The sequence below is a fragment of the Panicum virgatum genome, chromosome 3N (assembly GCF_016808335.1).
Source record: "Panicum virgatum strain AP13 chromosome 3N, P.virgatum_v5, whole genome shotgun sequence".
Classification (NCBI taxonomy): Eukaryota; Viridiplantae; Streptophyta; class Magnoliopsida; order Poales; family Poaceae; genus Panicum; species Panicum virgatum.
The window spans coordinates 3,086,710-3,105,639 of record NC_053147.1 but is presented as its reverse complement, the minus strand read 5'-3'; the positions used below and the strand labels follow the sequence as shown (position 1 = coordinate 3,105,639).

Genomic DNA, 18,930 nt, shown 5'->3' with positions numbered 1-18,930 from the left:
GCCACTGTCTTGGGTTGATCTCATGGTTATAAACTTATAATCCATCCGATTAGTATTAAGAAAGTCTATGAAAATTATTTGTACTACATTAGAAAGAGATGATCACTTATGTGGAAGTGATATAATTTGTGTAGGAACAGTAAAGAAAGAAAAAGAGTAAAAACTGCCTAGAAAGTTGAAGGACAGCATCACCACCTGAGTAATGTTTTCCTTTAGGAATAAAATTTACTCAGTGCTGCCCTGGGTCCATTCAGGGTTAGTTTGCGGATTTTGTGCCATATCATGATATAGTAATGATACTTACCTAACAAACATAAACAGCTTTTGTTTTTTTAAAGAAAACATAAACAGTTTTTGTTCGATTCGCCAAGGAATCTATATAATGTTTGGCTCGTGAGGAGAAAAACAAAACAAAGAACAAGGGAGATAAGGCGGGCGTGGGGACCCTTTGGTCTTTTCCCGCACTGCCGAACGCTTTGAACCTCTCCCCCCTCCTGGCCTCCTCCCCCACTCCACGACTCCACTCCACCCCCGCTCCCCTCCAAAACCCCCACCAACCCAATGGCGACGCCACCGCTCTCGCCGGCGGACGCGGAGGAGGAGGAGGCGCGGGAGCTCCTCTACGAGGCGTACAACGAGCTGCAGGCGTTGGCGGCCGAGCTGGGCGGCGCCGCGGGGGCGCCGGCCGTCGTCGTGGTGGGCCACCAGACGGACGGCAAGACCGCGCTGGTCGAGGCGCTCATGGGGTTCCAGTTCAACCACGTCGGGGGCGGGACCAAGACGCGCCGCCCCGTCGCGCTCCACCTCCGCTTCAACCCGCGCTGCGACGCGCCGCAGTGCCGCCTGCTCGCCGGCCCCGGGGACGAAGGTGAAGACGCCGGGGTCGCAGGTCGCCCCATGCCGCTCGCCGACATCCAGGTGCGTATGATCGGTGATGGCGCGTGCGCCTTTGTGGAAATGGCGCTGCCTGGTGGTTCTGTCTGCTTGTATCAATCCGTGTCTGTAGATTGCAATTTGCAATGCACCCCATGTGTTTGTGTCATTGCCGGTCACATGTAACTACTGACGAAGAAGGGGTTTAATCAAACTAACATCTGATCGGGGGGTTGGGGTTTACACAATGCGCCCTGTGTGGTTCTATGATTTTGAGAATTGCCTGTCGATGTTGACATCCGGACTAGCATGCTAATAACTAAGATTATGATTGCTACAAGGTGTTACATAGAACAAGTACCACAGAGCATCAGTTTATACATAGTTTATGAAGTCATTGAGCATACCCAAAGTCGAACACACAACTATATTATTTGATTAACCAGAAATAGATATTTTTGCCCTTTTTTCCCCTTCAATATCATTGAATGTTAATGTCAAGAAGGTTGGACCACTGTTGCATTTGATGATATAATATTCCTCCAAAACTTCTGTGGCATGAGGACACAATTAATAAGCTCACCTACTTTCAGGCATATATTGAAGCTGAAAACATGAGACTGGAGAATGACCCTTGCCAATTTTCAGACAAGGAAATCATAGTTAAGGTAGAATACAAGCATTGCCCCAATCTCACCATTATTGACACTCCAGGTCTCATTCTTCCAGCTCCTGGCCGTAAAAACCGAGTTTTGCAGGTACTTATTTTTTTTACCTTGGTCTCTCTATCAGTTTACGTTACTTATTTTATCCTTTTAAGTGCCTTTGATTCCTCACTGAAACTGTACAAACTTGGTAATCTTTGTGACCTGCAGAGCCAGGCTTCTGCTGTTGAGAGCCTCGTTCGTGCCAAAATCCAGCATAAAGAGACCATTATACTGTGCCTTGAAGATTGTAGTGATTGGAGTAATGCAACTACTCGGAGAGTGGTGATGCAGGTTGGTTCTTTAAGTTATCATCTTATATGCACAAATCCTCTATGATTCTATAACACTATGGTATTTTGCACAATTTTCCACCAGCTGTACTCACTTATTGGGTTGCCGTACTTTAAAAAAGACAGCATTACTTTCCTGAATATTAACTCTTGAACAGGAGCTTGACTTTGCACAATCCTTATGTAACTGATAAATTGTTTCCACTAAAAACAAAGTATTTTTTTTCCTTTTGGCACTGCAGGTTGATCCTGATCTTGCAAGGACTGTTCTAGTTTCCACAAAACTGGACACTAAAATACCACAATTTGCCCGACCCTCTGATGTTGAAGTGTTTCTTCACCCACCGACTTGTGTGCTAGATGTTTCTTTATTGGGAGATTCTCCCTTTTTCACATCAGTACCTTCTGGTAGAGTTGGTTCTTGCCATGAAGCGGTGTTCAGATCAAATGAAGAGTTTAAGAAGGTATCGCAAGCCAGTGCCACCCCAATTCTTTTGATCTTTGTGCTTCAGCCTGCGAAGTGTTAAGTTATATAATGTATAGACATGCTTGAACTCTAGTATGTAAGATCAATGAAATGTTTTGAGTATGTGACTCCTTTAACAAGACAATATCCAATAAATATTGAGTTGCATGCACAAACCAGTTCAACCCAAAAGCTTAAGCTGATGGGGAGAGGTGGGCAATTCACTTATATTCCAACACTCCCCCTCACATGGAGGCTCCCTTAGGCCTCAGACGTGGAATAGGGGCGAGCAACAATTATTTTATTTAATTGCGCTAACCAGGATTCGAACTCGAGACCTCTGGTTCTGATACCATATTGAGTTGCATGCACCGACCATTTCAACCCAAAAGCTTAAGCTGATGGGGAGATGTGATCAATTCACTTATATTCCAACACAATGTTTATCTTCAGCGTTCACAGTAATATTTTAGTTAAAAGTTTTATATTTTGAAAGTACTGGCTCAAAAAAAAAATTGTTTCCAATGTCTAGATTACATCATGTTGCCATTTTGTAGTTTATTTCATTCTCTGTACATAACCTCCCTTTGTTTTTTTAATTCCTTTAGAAAGAGATAAGAGTAGGTTTGGTGAAACGGAAACAATTCTATAACATATGCTGTGATGAACTCCCACACAACTTTTAATCATAAACTCAAAATATTATGAGTGGATGGAATAATATATAAGGGAAAAAACTGCTTTAGTAACATGTGAAATGTTCTAACTGAACTACAGAACACCATGTATGAGTTTTAGTACAGCCTTTTTGTGAGCATTGGCCCATCATATATCCAAATTTCAGCCTTTTCCCTTATGTATAAAAAAGCAGGTAGCTTTTCCATAGAAATGCTAATGTTTTCTTTTACTAATGTTGTCGTGAAGGCCATCTCATCAAGAGAGTTTGAAGATATTACATCTATTGAAGACAAGTTAGGAAGGTCACTTACAACAGAGGAGAAAGAAAGAATCGGAGTTGGTAACTTGCGATTGTTTTTGGAAGAGTTGCTGAGGAAGAGGTATTCTTGTGTATTAACTGTACAGCATATTTTTATAATCTTTCTTGTGAAATAATACAAATGATCTTATTATTGAAAGGTATATTGAGAGTGTTCCACTAATCATTCCACTTCTTGAGAAGGAGCAACGAAATGCAACAAGGAAATTGCGTGAAATCAGTCAAGAAATCAGGTTATTTCTTAGTTGATTGTCCATGTTCCCTAAATTATATGGATTCTTCGCTTTAGTAAGTTATCTGGTATTTCTGAAGCTCAAAGTTTTGTAGGAAAGCTGTCTTACATTCTTCTTTATGTGGCTGGCTTTACATGCTCATGAAAATATATTTGTTATTCAAGATGTATGATTTATGTTGGCATCCTACATCTGAACAGTGATCTGGACGAAGCCAAACTGAAGGAGAAAGCTCAGCTATTCCATGACTCATTTTTGGCCAAGGTGCTCGTAACACATATTATAAGGCCGATACTACATTTCTTAGATGACACGATCTTCGATCCTCGTAACACATATTTAGCTCTAGATCTCTAGTTTAGGTGCTAAATAATCCCTCCCATGGATTTGGTTTGCCATGGGCGGGCCGGGTTCTTCCCCGTCGGTGGTGACGACGACGGCGTGAAGCTTTTGTTCCTTCTTCTCCTCTCCGTTGGCGTCGGCTCCGGCGAGGATCGAAGATGGATGGATCTCCTCCAGGCGGGTGTCGGTAGTGGCGTCTTCGGTGGCGCGGGCTCCGGTGCTCCTTCTGTGAGGTTAGGGTTCCTCTTTACCTTGTGCGTAAGGTGGGGAGGTTTGTGCACCCCCGTGTGCCTTGTCTGGGCTGGCGGCGGTGGTGCTTTGTTTGCCTTTGGGGGCTTGTCTTCCTCGCCGGGATTCGTTTCGCCGGCGGCGGATTCCCCTGTCCTGTCGGGTTGCTTGGGTCTCTCCTTGGCGGGCCGATGCGGATTTGCTGCTGGGCTGCTGCTGCTCGTCGGTGGTGGCTTCGGCTGCTGTTCGCCGGGGTGGTGGCCACTTCTGGTCGCTGCGCCGGTGATGGCGGTGGCTTCTTGGTTGGCGGTGGTCAGATCCGGCAACGGCGAGGGTGGCATCGTCGGCTCCGGCGACGATCTCGTGAGGTCTGCACACCCCCACCGTAGGGGATGGGGAGGATTGGATGCATGGAAAGCGGAAGACAGGTGGGCGGGAGTTGCTTGGCCGGCTCCGGCGCCGGAGAAGCGCGGGGTTCGTCCCCGACTGCGAGCTACAACGACTATCAGATATCGGTTCCATTTGAAGCCTTGGTGCGAGGGAAGCTTCTTCGGCTTGGGTTGTGTGCTTGCACCTTCGTGGGTAGATGGAGTGCGGCTTCTGTATCCTTTGTATCCTCTACGGAGGTGTCTGTATTCGTATATCTTCATGGATGTTTTCCTCACCGTTTAATACAGACATCTTTGCTCAAAAAAAAAAAGATGACACGATCTTCTTGATTCACATCATTTGATTCCACGAATAGCTTAGAATGCTGTATTCAGAAATTGAAAGGTGCTTCAGATAAACTTAAAATTGATGCTGTATTATTTTGTTTCAGTTATCTTTGCTATTGAAAGGCATGGTGGTGGCACCTCCTGATAAATTTGGTGAGTGTTCTATCTCCCGTGAGTGGTTTTCTGATGGTCTTGAGGTTATTGCTACATTCTACTTTGTTATCACTTTTTTAAACTGTTGGACCACAGGAGAAACTTTAATTAACGAGAGGATCAATGGGGGAACATTTACTGGAAGTGAAAATTTTCAGCTCCCGAACAAGATGATGCCAGTAAGTTATGTTTTTTTGTTTTTGTATTGAAGATGCATTACGACTAGTCCGTCTGTCTTAGTTTAAGCTCATAGTGTTTAAAGGAGCTAAATTTCCCTGCTACACAAAGAGTCTGATGTGATTGTGTTGAACATGCTTTCCTGGAGGGTTTCCTGACAAAACTTTAGTCAGTTAGCAGTAAGGAGTTGGTGTTGATTTAAGATACTTCAGTCTTGACCCCCCCTGACTTTTTACCACCCTTTTAACATTACGCATTTCTTTTCTACAGAAACTAAAGGGTAAACATATTTTGTCCCCACTACTCAGCTAGTTGTATTAGCGTAATAATATTCAGTTCTCCTGTGTATTCATAAAAAAAAAACTAGTCTTATTAATTTTACCTTGGCCACAGATGTGTATCTTATAATTATCTTATGGTACTTTTAATTCATATTTGACATGTTTCAAAATGACCTTGTTTGCAGAATGCTGGAATGCGGCTTTATGGTGGTGCACAATACCATCGAGCAATGGCTGAATTTCGTCTGGTAGTTGGTAGTATCAAGTGCCCTCCAATAACTAGGGAGGAAATTGTCAATGCTTGTGGTGTTGAGGATATTCACGACGGGACAAACTACTCCAGGTATCATCATGATATGGAACCTAGGATCCTATATTCCCACGATCAGTGAGCTAAAATGACACAATGGTACATAAATCTAAATCTGGTAAGATTGAATAGGATCTTGTAGGTTTGTGCTAAGGGTATGATCATTATGCTGCCAAGAAATTCCATCAAAACTCAAACGTGAAAATGACACAATGGTACATAAATCTAAATCTGGTAAGATTGAATAGGATTTTGTAGGTTTGTGCTAAGGCCTAAGGGTATGATCATTATGCTGCCAAGAAATTCCATCAAAACTCAAACGTGATCCAAGGAGTTGTTAATTTAAGTGGTATTAGTCTAAAATTTTTTTTTCAGATTTTTATGGTTTCTTCCTATATTGGATATTCTAATTGCTATATTGTAGACTTGTATAAAATTTAATGTTCCTAACCTGACTTATAGTTAATTTTCATGAACTGGATATAAGGACATTCTTCATTCAGAAATAATACATTTGCACAGTATATTTCAATCTGAACAATTTTTTGTTTTGTTAGGACTGCTTGTGTAATTGCTGTGGCAAAAGCACGTGAGACATTTGAGCCATTCCTTCACCAGGTTGGTGAGCTTGTTGCCTCAATGTGGGCTCACTAATGACCCACCTTTTAGATCTCTTCATGTTTCGTTTGCAGATATTTGTGATACATTTGTATGATTATGGCTCCAGAAACCTGCATCAATCTTTGTTATGATAGGTGCATCTTCTTATTTAGGCTTCTTGTGTCAAATATTCCCTACTAAACATTTGATATCATTACATAGTTAAGTATGTTAAAGAAAATAATTCTAATAGTTGAGCTACTCTGTTTGTGGTTAGATAAGCTTTGATCTTGATCTGCTTACTATATTTCTGAGAATAATATCTGTCACCTATTCTTAATACAGTTGGGTTTTAGGCTTTTGTACATATTGAAGAGGCTGATCCCAATCTCTGTTTATCTGTTGGAGGTACTAACTTGTCCTTAAGTAATCCAATTGATATGGTTTATCTTTTATTTTGAAAAGATTTACACAATACTCTTGATGGACTTCAGAAAGATGGTGAGCGCTTTAGTGGCCATGAAGTACTTGTAAGGCGTGTCCAAGCAGCATTCAGGAGGTTTGTTGAATCCACTGAGCAATCATGTCGAGAAAGGTAATAACCTTCCTGATTCTGATACTTATGAATGGCTTTCTTGTTTATTTACTTTTGTGCACTCTAGTCAAAATACAGTTATCTGTGCTAAGGCAACCCTTCCATATTGGAACCTTGTATCTAGCACCTTTGCTTTGAAACTGTAGATACGTTTTCTAACATTTCGTGTCATCAATAGTACTTGTGCTATCTATGGACCTCTTTTGAGAACATAGCTTGGCTATTTGACTGTATCTATGAAATGCTAAAAACACTTTCTGCTGATTTACCTAGTTATGCAGTGTCACTTTCCAGTTTTCATTCGAACTGACAGGTATACTTTAGGATTGAATGGAATAACATTTGATGGAAAGGTCTATGCTTCATTTCAGTTCTAGTTTCTTATCTAATTGTCCACCTACAACTCATAACACTGGTGACGAGTGAATTGACACATTAGAATGCAAAGTCATTATGTTCCAAAACACATGGAATGACAAAGCCATTTGGTCTAGTGATTATCTTTATTGAAGGCATTTGTGAACTAATCATGATGAACAGAACTGCATTCATCAATGAAATGCAAATGCAGAGAGTGGATATCCCAATTCTAAAAATGATAACTTTTGCCTCTGTCTGTTGATGTTAAATCCTGTCCATGAGCATTTGTTATAATCAGTTGTTTGAGGTATTTGTGTTTTCATCTAAGTGAATTAGTGAAAGAACTAAATAGAGCTGCTATGTGAAATTTCTACTGCTGAGGTTTTTGTAGTTGTTCATATTCGTTCCTTACTCCTTAGTCATAACTGCTAGATCTTATCAATTGTATTTCTACTGACATCCTCCTATGGGCTATAATCCTATGTGTTAAATGCTACATGGCCATATAGATGTTTATTTCTTTGCATGCTCAAATGTCCAAATGCAGGTGTATGGAAGATTTGGAGAGTACCACTCGTTATGTCACTTGGTCCCTTCACAACAAGGTGCACTTATTTAAACATTAGAAATTTGAGTATGTTCTATTGGCATGCTTAACGTTTTGCTCTATTGAATGCAGAACCGCACTGGGTTGCGACACTTCCTCGATTCATTTGTTGCACCGGAGCAACTATTAGTAAATACACTGCATGAGCAGTTGCCTGGGTTGAATGATAACAGACAGGACAGGGCGAAGACCGACTCAAAGTCTAATCATTCTTCAGACACAAATTCATCGGGTGCTGTACCAGAGACAAGGCTGGTCGATCTGTTGGACAGCACACTCTGGAATAGAAAGCTGGTTCCCTCATCTGAAAGACTTGTCTATGCATTGGTTCACCAGATTTTCCATGGGATCAGAGAGCACTTTCTTGTCACCACTGAACTGAAGGTCCCCCTCATCCAAAAGACTTAACTTGTTTATGCACCGCTTCATCAGATTTTTCTGACTATGCTGCCCTTGGCTCATTGTGAACCTGCAGTTCAATTGCTTTCTCCTCATGCCGATTGTCGACAAATTACCTGTGCTTCTAAGACAAGACCTTGAATCAGCTTTTGAGGATGAACTTGATAGCATCTTTGATGTCACTCAGCTGCGCCAGTCGCTCGGGCAGAAGCAGCGAGAGCTGGAGATCGAAGTGAAGCGGGTATGCTTCTTTCTTGTAAAAATCGAGCAGTTTTTAATACTACCATGTTAAGATCATTGGGAATAATTACTATTCTTTTGCTGGATTCAGATCAAGCATTTAAAGAAGAAGTTTGGGGAGATAAATAAGAAGCTCAATTATCTTCTTGTTAGGCAGTAGGTCAGTCCAGAATTGAGCAGTAGTTTGCTAGGCTAGGACTCCATGTAGAGTGTTTCTATGCAATAGTTAATAAGAAGTAGAACTGAGCAATAGTTTGCTAGGCAGTAGGTCAGTCCAGGTAGAGTGTTTCTATGCTGTAATAGTGTGACTTCTTGTTGTACCTTTAAATTTGTAAATATGAAGACTTCCTATGTCTTAATGTATGATGTTAGTACATGATTTTCCATATGGCCAATAAAATGATGTATCCTTATCAAGTTCTTAAATATGAGCTGTCGCTTAGCGCTGTCATAGAAGAGATGATTTGTTATTGAAGTGAACTGTTAACGTTGGCTACATGTACTAAATAGGGTGAGAGCAAGAACAGGAAGCTCCAATCCCAGTTCGAGACGCATTTTGCTGGAGGGTATGCTATAGCGAGATTGCTAGACATGTTTATTTCAAAAAAAAAAGGAGATTGCTAGACATCATTCAGGCTGTTTCATGGACGTCCAAGAGGGACATGAGTTGACATCTTCAGAGCATAATATTCATCGAATATAACATGAAAAATCGAGTGCCGCAGAGTACACAGAACTTTGCCTAAATGATAAACAGGTCACGCAGAAAGAAAATATTTGCTTCAATTCTGTGGGGACATGATTGTCTTGGTAAGCTCAATGCAGTACTAATGTTACCATGCAACATCCAAAGCAGCATTTACCTATGCTGCTTTTATTCCAAGTACAGCACACAACTCAAAATGGACATGCTGGGAACAATAACTTCTTTAATCAGTGAGTCCAAATAGAGCCCTCATACAACCAGAACAAGTTCTGTGAGAAAAATCTTCCAATATAGTTGCACACAACTAACAGGCCCTTCTGTTGTTTGCTCGCCAAAAAGCAGTTCAACTGCAGCTGATGGTATAACTACTCAAGTGAGATACCCTGTAACATTCCGATGAATACCATGTTATATAACCTAACAATATAATTATTTTGTACCTCTCAAGAATGGGAATTATCTTAATTCCATTTACCTTTGGTGGGTCAAACTTTGCCCCGAGATTGCTTAATTTAGCATGAGCTTCAGCGTAGTCCTTGAAAAAAGCATCCTGGTCCTCGGCATATTTTTCAGCGTAGACCTTCAAGCATGAGAAGTCATCATGAGACTTGGTTCAGATTATAAGCTAGAGATGTGCAGTTTCTTGCAACATAAGAACCTTCACTAACCTTGAATGAGGAGTCCTCAAATAGCACAGCATCAGTAGGCAAAACTAGAAGGTCCTGATCCTGCCTTTCTTTGACATCCTGAATTTTATGCCCAAGTTACTGCTATGTGCTATGCTACATTATTTCTGATAATCCCTAGAGCAAATTAGGTAGCCTACCTTGAAATAGCTGTTGTCAAATTTGAGCCACTGAGATGTCCAAGACTGCCCCCCAGGTGCACCAGGTCCATCTTTCTGGCATATCAAACAAAAAACTAATTAATTAAAAGAGTGAGATACACCAATCTCAGCACCACTTAGCAAGAACTTTATGAAAGTGTAGAAGCTAGTACTAGGTACTGTACACACAAAGATCATATTTGCAAGAATAATAATGGAGAAAATAGAGATAAGATCCGTATAAAGAATAGTAAAGTCTGTTCCCCCTGAATTTTAAAACCAGACAACTACGCCCAACTTTACACAACCGTACAGATTGCCCCCCTAGAATTACTCAAAGTGGTTTATGAAGTGGTTCTTTGCTGATTTAGCATCTCTCTCGCATGTGGTCCCCACCCATCATCACTCACTTCATAAACCAATTTGCAGTAATGAATACTTATACAGGACATTCAATCTAAGAAGCATCACATAGTGAAAAGCAATTTCCAGAGAAGAGATTAGTCAAGCATGTCTTATCAGAAATCAGCACGGACAGGTGATACAAACATGGTGATTATGCAGCAAGCGTGCATGCAAGGGCCAATCGGTACATTTTTAAGGGGCAGCCAAAGTGAAAGTAACTAACGAGTCAGAAATATTGGTTACACTTATAATATACTGCCTAATGAGTAATTATGAAGGGCAGACATGCAGATGCAATAACTAAAAAAAATCAATAGACAACACATGTTTAAAGCTGTAAGTTACATACAGTGTATTTTGTTTCTGGTTTACCCCAACCACTACGCTCTGGTCTTGCCCGTCCAAGTGTATGAGCTCCTGACAGTGCAACAATTTCCTACGGAGTACAAAATAATTGTGAGTAGCAAATTCAGAATTCTGGCGTGTTTAATTCAAACACAGCATTCTGTGCACACCTTGTCGTTCAGGCCCATTCTATAGAATACTTCACGTAAATGTTCCGCGGGTGAAGGTGGGCCAGCAGCTGAATGGGCAAGGAAATAAAAATATGAGTAACCTTGGAATAAAATCTTCTGTACAAACAGAACATTGGTACACCAAAGAGGCAAGGCAGTAGAGACAATGCATAACTTTCAAAGTTGAATAATTATGACATAGGAAGAAATCAATCAGGAACCACCAGATGGGGTGTTAGAAAACATTGGAATGCTTAGGAAGGCAACATGCAGTGACCTAATTCTATGACCAAAAGACAATTGTATGAACATGATTCCATTTCAGGTGGTGCAGTTTCTCTATATCTGCCACATTATAGGATGTGGGCAGTTAGAACAATTTATCTTGTGCATTCTGCATAATAGTCATGTGATTTGACCAGACTGTAGACCTCACAATGGTAATTTTAAAAAGGACTTGTTTTATGCATCACATAATACTGTTCAATGTTCTACTGCTTTAGCTTGTTTCTACCTCCAATCTTACTAATATCCAAAAAATATATGGATTAATCTGTCCTACCAGTCTCAGAAGGCTGAATTTGGAGGCATTACAAAGAACCCAACAAACACTACTCGAGGGAAAAGGGTTAAAGGGAAAAGGGAAAAGGCTAATATTGTGATGATAAGGGATACCATTAAAAGTTAGCAAGGAAGTATATGATGTATCTGGTTCCTCTACTTGCAATAGTACATCAGTATTTTGGTTGTGTTTTAATTTGGTGTGCCACATTTGCACATTACAGACAAGTAAGCATCACGTGAAATAAATCTGATAAGATTTGTCTTAGCTTGAAGTGGATGATGTCCAGGACACAGTATATTTTTATTGTGATATGAATCATAAACTTTTGTCATTGTAATTTGTTGAAGGCTGCCAGTGTACTGAGATTTCTAAGCTTTTGTAAACAACTAAGCAAGTAAAAGTCAAACATGCATTTAAATTCGGTATTGATTTAATAAGAGATAATTTATCAATGTTTTAATCCGGGAGTTAGCTGAAAGTTTGCTATGTGGTGGAAGTCTGAGAACAATTAGAGGCAATCAAATTAGATAGTGATTCAATGTTTCGATCACTAAGCAATGATTGCAAGAATGCTTAGATTAAATGAAACTAAAGTGGCAACCTAAGATTCTCACTGAGTTCTGGGCTCTCTAGATTCTGAGCCAGACTCAACCTAAATTGGCATAAAAAGTAAGATTGGTCCAATATCAAATTATTTACTGACCAGGAAGCCTCCCCTCAGGCGGGCATTGTTCAGGGGCCGTAACATCAACCCTTCCATAGATCATGGGAATTTTGGGGCCACCTGCTTCCTGGAATGAAAGAAATCAAAACCACCAGTCATTATTAACAAGTAGCACTTTATGAATGATCATCACTTACGCAGGAGCAATTTCAAGGACCTCAATGGCTGTGGCGCTGGCTAGCTGAAACAGATCTGCATATGTGACACCTGAAAACTTATCCTTGATCGGCTGGATCAGCTTCAAAGCATTCACAAGACCTGTCGCAAAACTATATATAAGAATGGCCTCTCATCATAAACCTACAGATGATCGTCGGAGGAGAAGCAGTACCAGCATTAGCCCCATGCTTTAACTCAATTTCAAATCTCAAGCTACCATTAGCTCCGCCGCACTTGGGCCACTCTGCAATGTTCTTGTCATAGGTACCAGCATCATGCCACCCCAATCGAACCTATACCGTAAGATAACTCATCACAAAATCATATGCAAGAAACTGAAAGGTGGAATGCCAGAATCATCTGATGCTGAATTGAGAAGATGGAAAACAGCCAAGTGCACACAAAAGAGCAAAGACCAACATTGATCTAGTCTAGCATAAACATATCAGTACATCTGCAGGACTAGTATAATTCCAAAACCTATTCCCTTGCATAAACAGTTGTGTGGTCAGCTGAGGGAACATATAGATATAGCCAACTAAATCACACGAGTTCCTACCTTCCCAGAACAAAATGTTGCATTATTGGTTCAGCAGGGCAAACGTAAGTTTGTACAGATGCAGAATTCCTTGGCAGCTGGATGGATAAATAAGAAAATCCCAACAGAATCACTTGTCTGCTCCAACCACAGGGAGCCGGAGATTTTGCACGAGGAGCAATACCGTACCAAGATGGGATGGCAGAAGGTGGTCTTGATCAGCTGCTTGACATCCTCCCGCGCGCCCCTCAGCTCGGCTGCCGCGTCCCCCGACACCGCCAAGCTCAACGGACGCCTCCCGATCTCCTGCGCCGCCGGGGAAGAAAAAGACAGCAGAGTGAAGAACCAGTGTGACCGCCAGAACAATGGGCGGGAGGGGTGGAGCCGCCAGTACCTGGGAGGCGAGGAGGAGGCCGCGGAGCGGGGACCCGCCGGAGACCCCGCGGCGGAGTAGGTGGTGGACGGCCATGTCGGCGCCGGCGGCGGGGGTGAGGAGGGGTTTAGGCTGCGGTGGTGACTTGGCCAGATTTTGTTAGGGGGGGGGGGGGGGGGGGGGGGGGGGGGAGGCATGGAGAAATGTAACCCTCGAGTTGCGTTGAAACCCCACTGACTCCATGGGCCACCTAGAAGACTCCCTCCCCAATCCCAGCTTGCCCTGTCGTCGCCTGAACAGCCAATGCCCAAGCCCAACCAAGCAGGAACCAGGAAATGAGATGGAGGATTGGAACCACTAGTCTATCAACCCATGATTAATTAGAATTAATATAAAATAAAATTTCTATCTAATAGTTATAATTTTATTTATTACAGATTCAAACATATTCTAAATATATATTTATTATTATATAATTACAATAAATTTTATTTTGCAACACACATCCATGCGTGTTCGATATATTTAATTAAATGATTTGTTTGCAGAATCTTATCTCTCCCATCGTAAATTGAATATATGGTGACACATATCGTGGGTAATATTTTTATATAAATAATAACATAAATAATACATTAATAATGATAAAAATAATAATTTAGAATTTTATATTGGTGTAGAATTTTATATTGGTACACTTTAATATTTTATTATAGTTATAGTCATTATATAATTTAGATTCGGATATAGGGAATACTTTATCTTTTAATAATGATATAATTGGATAATTCATATGCAGATTTAGAGAGTTATTGGTATTAATTTAGATATAATGACACCCATTTCTATGGAAATAATCTGTTTGTTTTATTTTTGCATGTTTCTGCTCCGTGAGACCAGGGGCGGATCCAGCGGTGGGTCTGGAGGGGCTCTAGCCCCTCCTACCGCCGCTGGATTCATGGAAACCCCTCCTACAATTTTTGGACATGAATATACTGTGAGTAGAGGCTAAAGCTATCTAGAGATAGAAGAAAGCTCTTCCTAATAATTATTGGATCCACCACTGCGTGAGACCGTGAGTACCGGTGTGCCACTGATAATATATGAATCTATATTTTTTATTATAAGGAAAAGAAACACAGTGAATCGCCTCCACGCAAAGTTGGCACGAGGAGGGTGTCTGAAAAACTGCATGCACGAAAAGGTCGTTAACCTGCTTCCGCTGCACGCGTCAACACTAGCAAATACTAGGCCCCGTGTATGCACGCATGGCAAAGGAGGAGGCCCGGGGAGTGGTGTCCGTGGTCGCCCCTGTTTCTCCTCCCTTGCCGCCGCTTCCTTGCCCTCCCTCCCTCTCCTCCATCCAAGCTCGCCCACTGGCCAAGACACCAATTAAAGAAGCTGCGGCAGATCGGTGCATGTCCGGTTGCGTGTCGCTGGGAAATAGAAAGGGGGTAGGTCGATTTGAGGTTGCTGCATGCACTCCGATGTCCGATCCTCCAAGGAAGAAAAGAACCTCCTCCATCTGACCATCTGCTGCACATTCAGAGGCTTTCTTGATCCCTGCCACCGGTCTGCGCTTCTGTTGTTTATCTGGTAATATTTCTTGCAGCTTCATCAATTTGATTGCCAGTGTTTCTTCTTCTTTTTTTTTGCGAAAGAATTTGATTGCTGCAATAGTTCTCAGTTTCGCATTTGGGCTTTTGTATCATTGCGAAAAGGGTACCACAGTGCAACTGCATGTTCAGATTGCACATTGAGATCCCATTCAGAAATTTCCTTCTTGTTCTTAGCATTACAATTTCCAACGCTTCAGTGCCGCGATGCTAATTAAATGAGGATTTTCTATGTAAATTAAGCCGCGGAATTGCAAATCCATATCCCCATTCTTGTTGCATGAATCTGCAGGTAGTGCCAGCCTGCTCTGCATGAGCTAGTTGAAGAGGGAAGCCAAACAAGATGCCGTTGTTCAAACGGGATCGGTACCAGAGGCTGGACGGCGGCGGTGGCGCCGCCGCCGCCCGGAGGCCGCCGTCCTCGTTCTGCTCGTCCGCGACCATCGGCTTCTTCGTGGCGCTCTGCCTCGTCGCCGCGTGGATGATGGCGTCGTCCAACAACATCGCGGTCACCGTGTCGCCGGACAACAATAAGCCGGCCGCCAAGGACCAGGACTTCGCCCGGAGCGACAGGGGCGGTGACGCCGTCAGTGACACGCCGCAGACGGGAGGCCAGGCCGGGGACGCCGGCAGGAAAGATGACGTCGACGGTGGCGGCGGCGGCACGACGCAGACCAGGGACGAGGCTGGCGACGGCGACACGTCAGAGGACGGCGCTGGTGGTGACTCCGGCAAGAAGGACGACGGCGCCGGCGACGCGCAAACGACGGACCCTGCCAGCAACGACGTCAACCGGAGCGACGTCGCGGTGGCAACGGATGCGACAGGCAACACCACCGCTGCCAGATCCACGGTGGCCGAGGGCGAGACGCCGTCAAAGAACCAGACTTTCTCCGACGAGAACGGCAAGACGGAGGGCGGCGAGGTGGCCAAGCCTGAGGACCCCGACAAAAAAGTCGAGCAGAGCGCCGACCAGGAGACGATCGACGCCAGGAACGCCACAAGCAGGCAAGCCGAGAAGACCACCGACCAGAGCACGGAAGAAACCGGCGGCCAGGCAGACAAGAACAACGCCGAGGAGACGTCGTCCACCGATGCCAAGGATACCGGCGGCCAGACCGACAAGAATGCCGAGGATGCGTCCACCGACGACAAGAACACCGGCGGCCAGCAGGCTGACAACAGTTTCCAGGAGACATCCACTACCACCGACGCTGACAACACAGGCGGCCAGTCGAACAATAGCACCAATAAGGAGACACCGGCAGAGTCAGAGGAGACCAGTGGCGGCGGCGGCGGCACGGCCAAGAACCAGACGACCTTGGACGACGTCAACGGCAAGATGGACGACGAGCAGGCCGTGAAAGAAGACGGGACGGCAGCCGAGAAGTACTCCGATGAGGCTGCCAGCAGCGACAAGGTGGAAAGCACGGAGGACGACACGAGCACCGGCGCGGCATCAAAGGACGCTACTTCCGGAGGCCAGAACGTCGCGGCCGAGACCATGGCCGCAATTGCAAGTGAGGATGGCACCAACGGCACGATCACTCCAAACTTGGCAATGAACAGCAGCGCCACATCCCAAGACAAGAAAGACAAGGCCGAGCTGCTGCCGAGCGGGCAGGCCGAACTGCTGAACGAGACGGCGTCGGCGGTGGCGGAGAACGGCACGTTCCCGACCCAGGCGGCGGAGTCGAGCGAGGAGAAGGCAAGCAAGAACAAGAAGAAGAGGAAGAGGAAGGGCAAGGACGGCAAGGACAAGGGCGTCTCGACGTACAGCTGGAAGCTCTGCAACGTGAGCACCGGCGCGGACTACATCCCGTGCCTGGACAACGAGGCGGCCATCAGGAAGCTCAAGAGCAACAAGCACTACGAGCACCGGGAGCGGCATTGCCCCAGCGACGCGCCGACGTGCCTGGTGCCGCTGCCGGAGGGCTACCGGCAGCCGATCCTGTGGCCGTACAGCCGCGACAAGATCTGGTACCACAACGTGCCGCACACGGGGCTGGCGTCATACAAGGGGCACCAGAACTGGGTGAAGGTCTCCGGCGAGCACCTGACGTTCCCCGGCGGCGGCACGCAGTTCAAGCACGGCGCGCTGCACTACATCGAAGGTGATCGAGGAGGCGCTCCCGGAGGTGGCGTGGGGGAGGCGCAGCCGCGTGGTGCTCGACGTCGGCTGCGGCGTCGCCAGCTTCGGCGGCTTCCTGTTCGACAAGGACGCGCTGACCATGTCGTTCGCGCCCAAGGACGAGCACGAGGCGCAGGTGCAGTTCGCGCTGGAGCGCGGCATCCCGGCCGTCTCCGCCGTCATGGGCACCAAGCGCCTCCCCTTCCCCGGCAACGTCTTCGACGTCATCCACTGCGCGCGGTGCCGCGTCCCGTGGCACATCGAGGGCGGCAAGCTGCTGCTGGAGGTGAACCGCCTCCTCCGCCCCGGCGGCCTCTTCGTCTGGTCGGCGACGCCCGTCTACCGGAAGGTCCCGGAGGACGTCGAGATCTGGCACGGTGAGCAGTAGTAGTAACTGCTTCCATTGCAATCCATTGCGTCGTCGTGCCGTTTCACACGATCGACGAGGGTTCTTGTTGTTTGCAACGACAGCAATGGCGGCGCTCACCAAGTCCATGTGCTGGAAGATGATCAAGAGGACGAGCGACACGGTGGACCAGACCGCCATGGTCGTCTTCAAGAAGCCGACGAGCAACGACTGCTACGACGCGAGGCCGCGCGCGGAGCCGCCGCTGTGCGAGGTCTCCGACGACCAGAACGCGGCGTGGAACATCACCCTGCAGGCGTGCCTGCACCGCGTGTCCACCGACCCGTCCGCCCGCGGCTCGCAGTGGCCGGCGCAGTGGCCGGACCGGCTGGCCACGACGCCGTACTGGCTGAGCGCCGACCAGGTGGGCGTCTACGGCAAGCCCGCGCCCGCCGACTTCGCCGCGGACCAGGAGCACTGGAGGAAGGTCGTCGGGAACTCGTACCTCGACGGCATGGGCATCGACTGGAAGAACGTCCGGAACGTCATGGACATGAGAGCCGTCTACGGAGGGTAAGCAAGAGTGCTCTGTGCGAGAGAATAAGTCGAAATAAGCCGAACAACGGCATCCATCGTCGATCAAGCAAGCCGGTGTTCCCGAATCGACTGACCTGGATTACCATGTCATGTCGCCACAGGTTTGCGGCGGCGCTCCGAGACATGAAGGTGTGGGTGATGAACGTGGTGACCATCGACTCGCCGGACACGCTGCCGGTGATCTACGAGCGCGGGCTCTTCGGGATGTACCATGACTGGTGCGAGTCCTTCAGCACCTACCCGAGGTCCTACGACCTTGTCCACGCCGACCACCTCTTCTCCAGGCTGAAGAGCAGGTGCTGAGCACACTCATGGCACGCACAACTAGCAACAATGTTTTGTATTCTATTCATCACGACCTGACCTGACCCATGGGCTTCCATGTTCCTGCAGGTGCAAGCTGCTGCCGGTGATGGTCGAGGTGGACCGGATCCTACGGCCGGAGGGGAAGCTGATCGTCCGCGACGACATGGCGACGGTCAAGGAGGTCCAGAGCATCGCAAGATCTTTGCACTGGGAGGTGAGCATGACAGTGTCGAAGCAGGGGGAGGGGCTGCTCTGCGTCGGGAAGACGATGTGGCGGCCCAAGGAAGTTGAGACGCGGAGCTAGTAGTACAAGTTGATGACTGATGACAGCAGCTGTTCTGTTGTGCCAAATGGTAGCACCTAGCAAAATAGTAATACAGAATGGCATTCCTGCCACATTGCAATAATCAAAGATGGCCATTGGGTTGTATACCGAGTTTCGTAGCTGTAAGTATTACATCAGCTTTACCCTATTTGAAACCTCAGTGCGGTGTGGTTACCATTGACTGCTGAAGGGGGGAATTCTAATTTACGATCGCCCGAGTTCCA

General features: G+C 45.6%; 2 protein-coding genes and 1 pseudogene across 3 annotated transcripts; 2 read left to right on the top strand and 1 right to left on the bottom strand.

Moving 5' to 3' along the window:
• The first annotated feature begins 119 nt into the window (after positions 1 to 119).
• Positions 120 to 9,000, top strand: LOC120663738 (dynamin-like protein ARC5). 2 transcript variants are annotated; one of them, XM_039942637.1, is made up of 17 exons: positions 562 to 918; positions 1,467 to 1,631; positions 1,749 to 1,871; positions 2,113 to 2,334; positions 3,261 to 3,394; positions 3,474 to 3,566; positions 3,767 to 3,830; positions 4,957 to 5,005; positions 5,102 to 5,184; positions 5,649 to 5,806; positions 6,331 to 6,391; positions 6,719 to 6,781; positions 6,868 to 6,968; positions 7,876 to 7,933; positions 8,008 to 8,319; positions 8,411 to 8,575; positions 8,666 to 8,958. In XM_039942637.1, the coding sequence occupies exons 1-17, from the start codon at positions 562 to 564 to the stop codon at positions 8,732 to 8,734; spliced, it is 2,277 nt and encodes a 758-aa protein (XP_039798571.1). In that variant the 3' UTR covers positions 8,735 to 8,958. The 2 variants fall into 2 exon arrangements, with proteins under 2 accessions (XP_039798570.1, XP_039798571.1); XM_039942636.1 differs by having other exon boundaries at positions 120 to 918; positions 4,957 to 5,184; positions 8,666 to 9,000.
• A 253-nt stretch (positions 9,001 to 9,253) lies between these two features.
• On the bottom strand, positions 9,254 to 13,550 carry LOC120663742 (probable L-ascorbate peroxidase 6, chloroplastic/mitochondrial). Its single transcript, XM_039942641.1, has 11 exons — positions 13,407 to 13,550; positions 13,202 to 13,318; positions 12,647 to 12,767; positions 12,473 to 12,573; positions 12,295 to 12,382; positions 11,027 to 11,094; positions 10,861 to 10,947; positions 10,107 to 10,181; positions 9,949 to 10,026; positions 9,756 to 9,860; positions 9,254 to 9,663 (listed from the first exon to the last, which is right to left on the bottom strand). The coding sequence occupies exons 1-11, from the start codon at positions 13,479 to 13,481 to the stop codon at positions 9,646 to 9,648; spliced, it is 933 nt and encodes a 310-aa protein (XP_039798575.1). The 5' UTR covers positions 13,482 to 13,550; the 3' UTR covers positions 9,254 to 9,645.
• Positions 13,551 to 14,700: 1,150 nt separating this feature from the next.
• On the top strand, positions 14,701 to 18,907 carry LOC120663744 (annotated as a pseudogene).
• The last annotated feature ends 23 nt before the right edge of the window (positions 18,908 to 18,930 follow it).

Coding starts and splice junctions, on each gene's coding strand:
- LOC120663738 (XM_039942636.1), top strand. CDS start 562: ATGGCGACGCCACCGCTCTCGCCGGCGGACGCGGAGGAGGAGGAGGCG. Junction 3,395..3,473: donor GAAGAGTTGCTGAGGAAGAG/GTATTCTTGTGT, acceptor TATTATTGAAAG/GTATATTGAGAGTGTTCCAC. Junction 6,782..6,867: donor TCTCTGTTTATCTGTTGGAG/GTACTAACTTGT, acceptor GATGGACTTCAG/AAAGATGGTGAGCGCTTTAG.
- LOC120663742 (XM_039942641.1), bottom strand. CDS start 13,481: ATGGCCGTCCACCACCTACTCCGCCGCGGGGTCTCCGGCGGGTCCCCG. Junction 12,383..12,472: donor CCAGCGCCACAGCCATTGAG/GTCCTTGAAATT, acceptor CTTTCATTCCAG/GAAGCAGGTGGCCCCAAAAT. Junction 10,027..10,106: donor TTGACAACAGCTATTTCAAG/GTAGGCTACCTA, acceptor CATAAAATTCAG/GATGTCAAAGAAAGGCAGGA.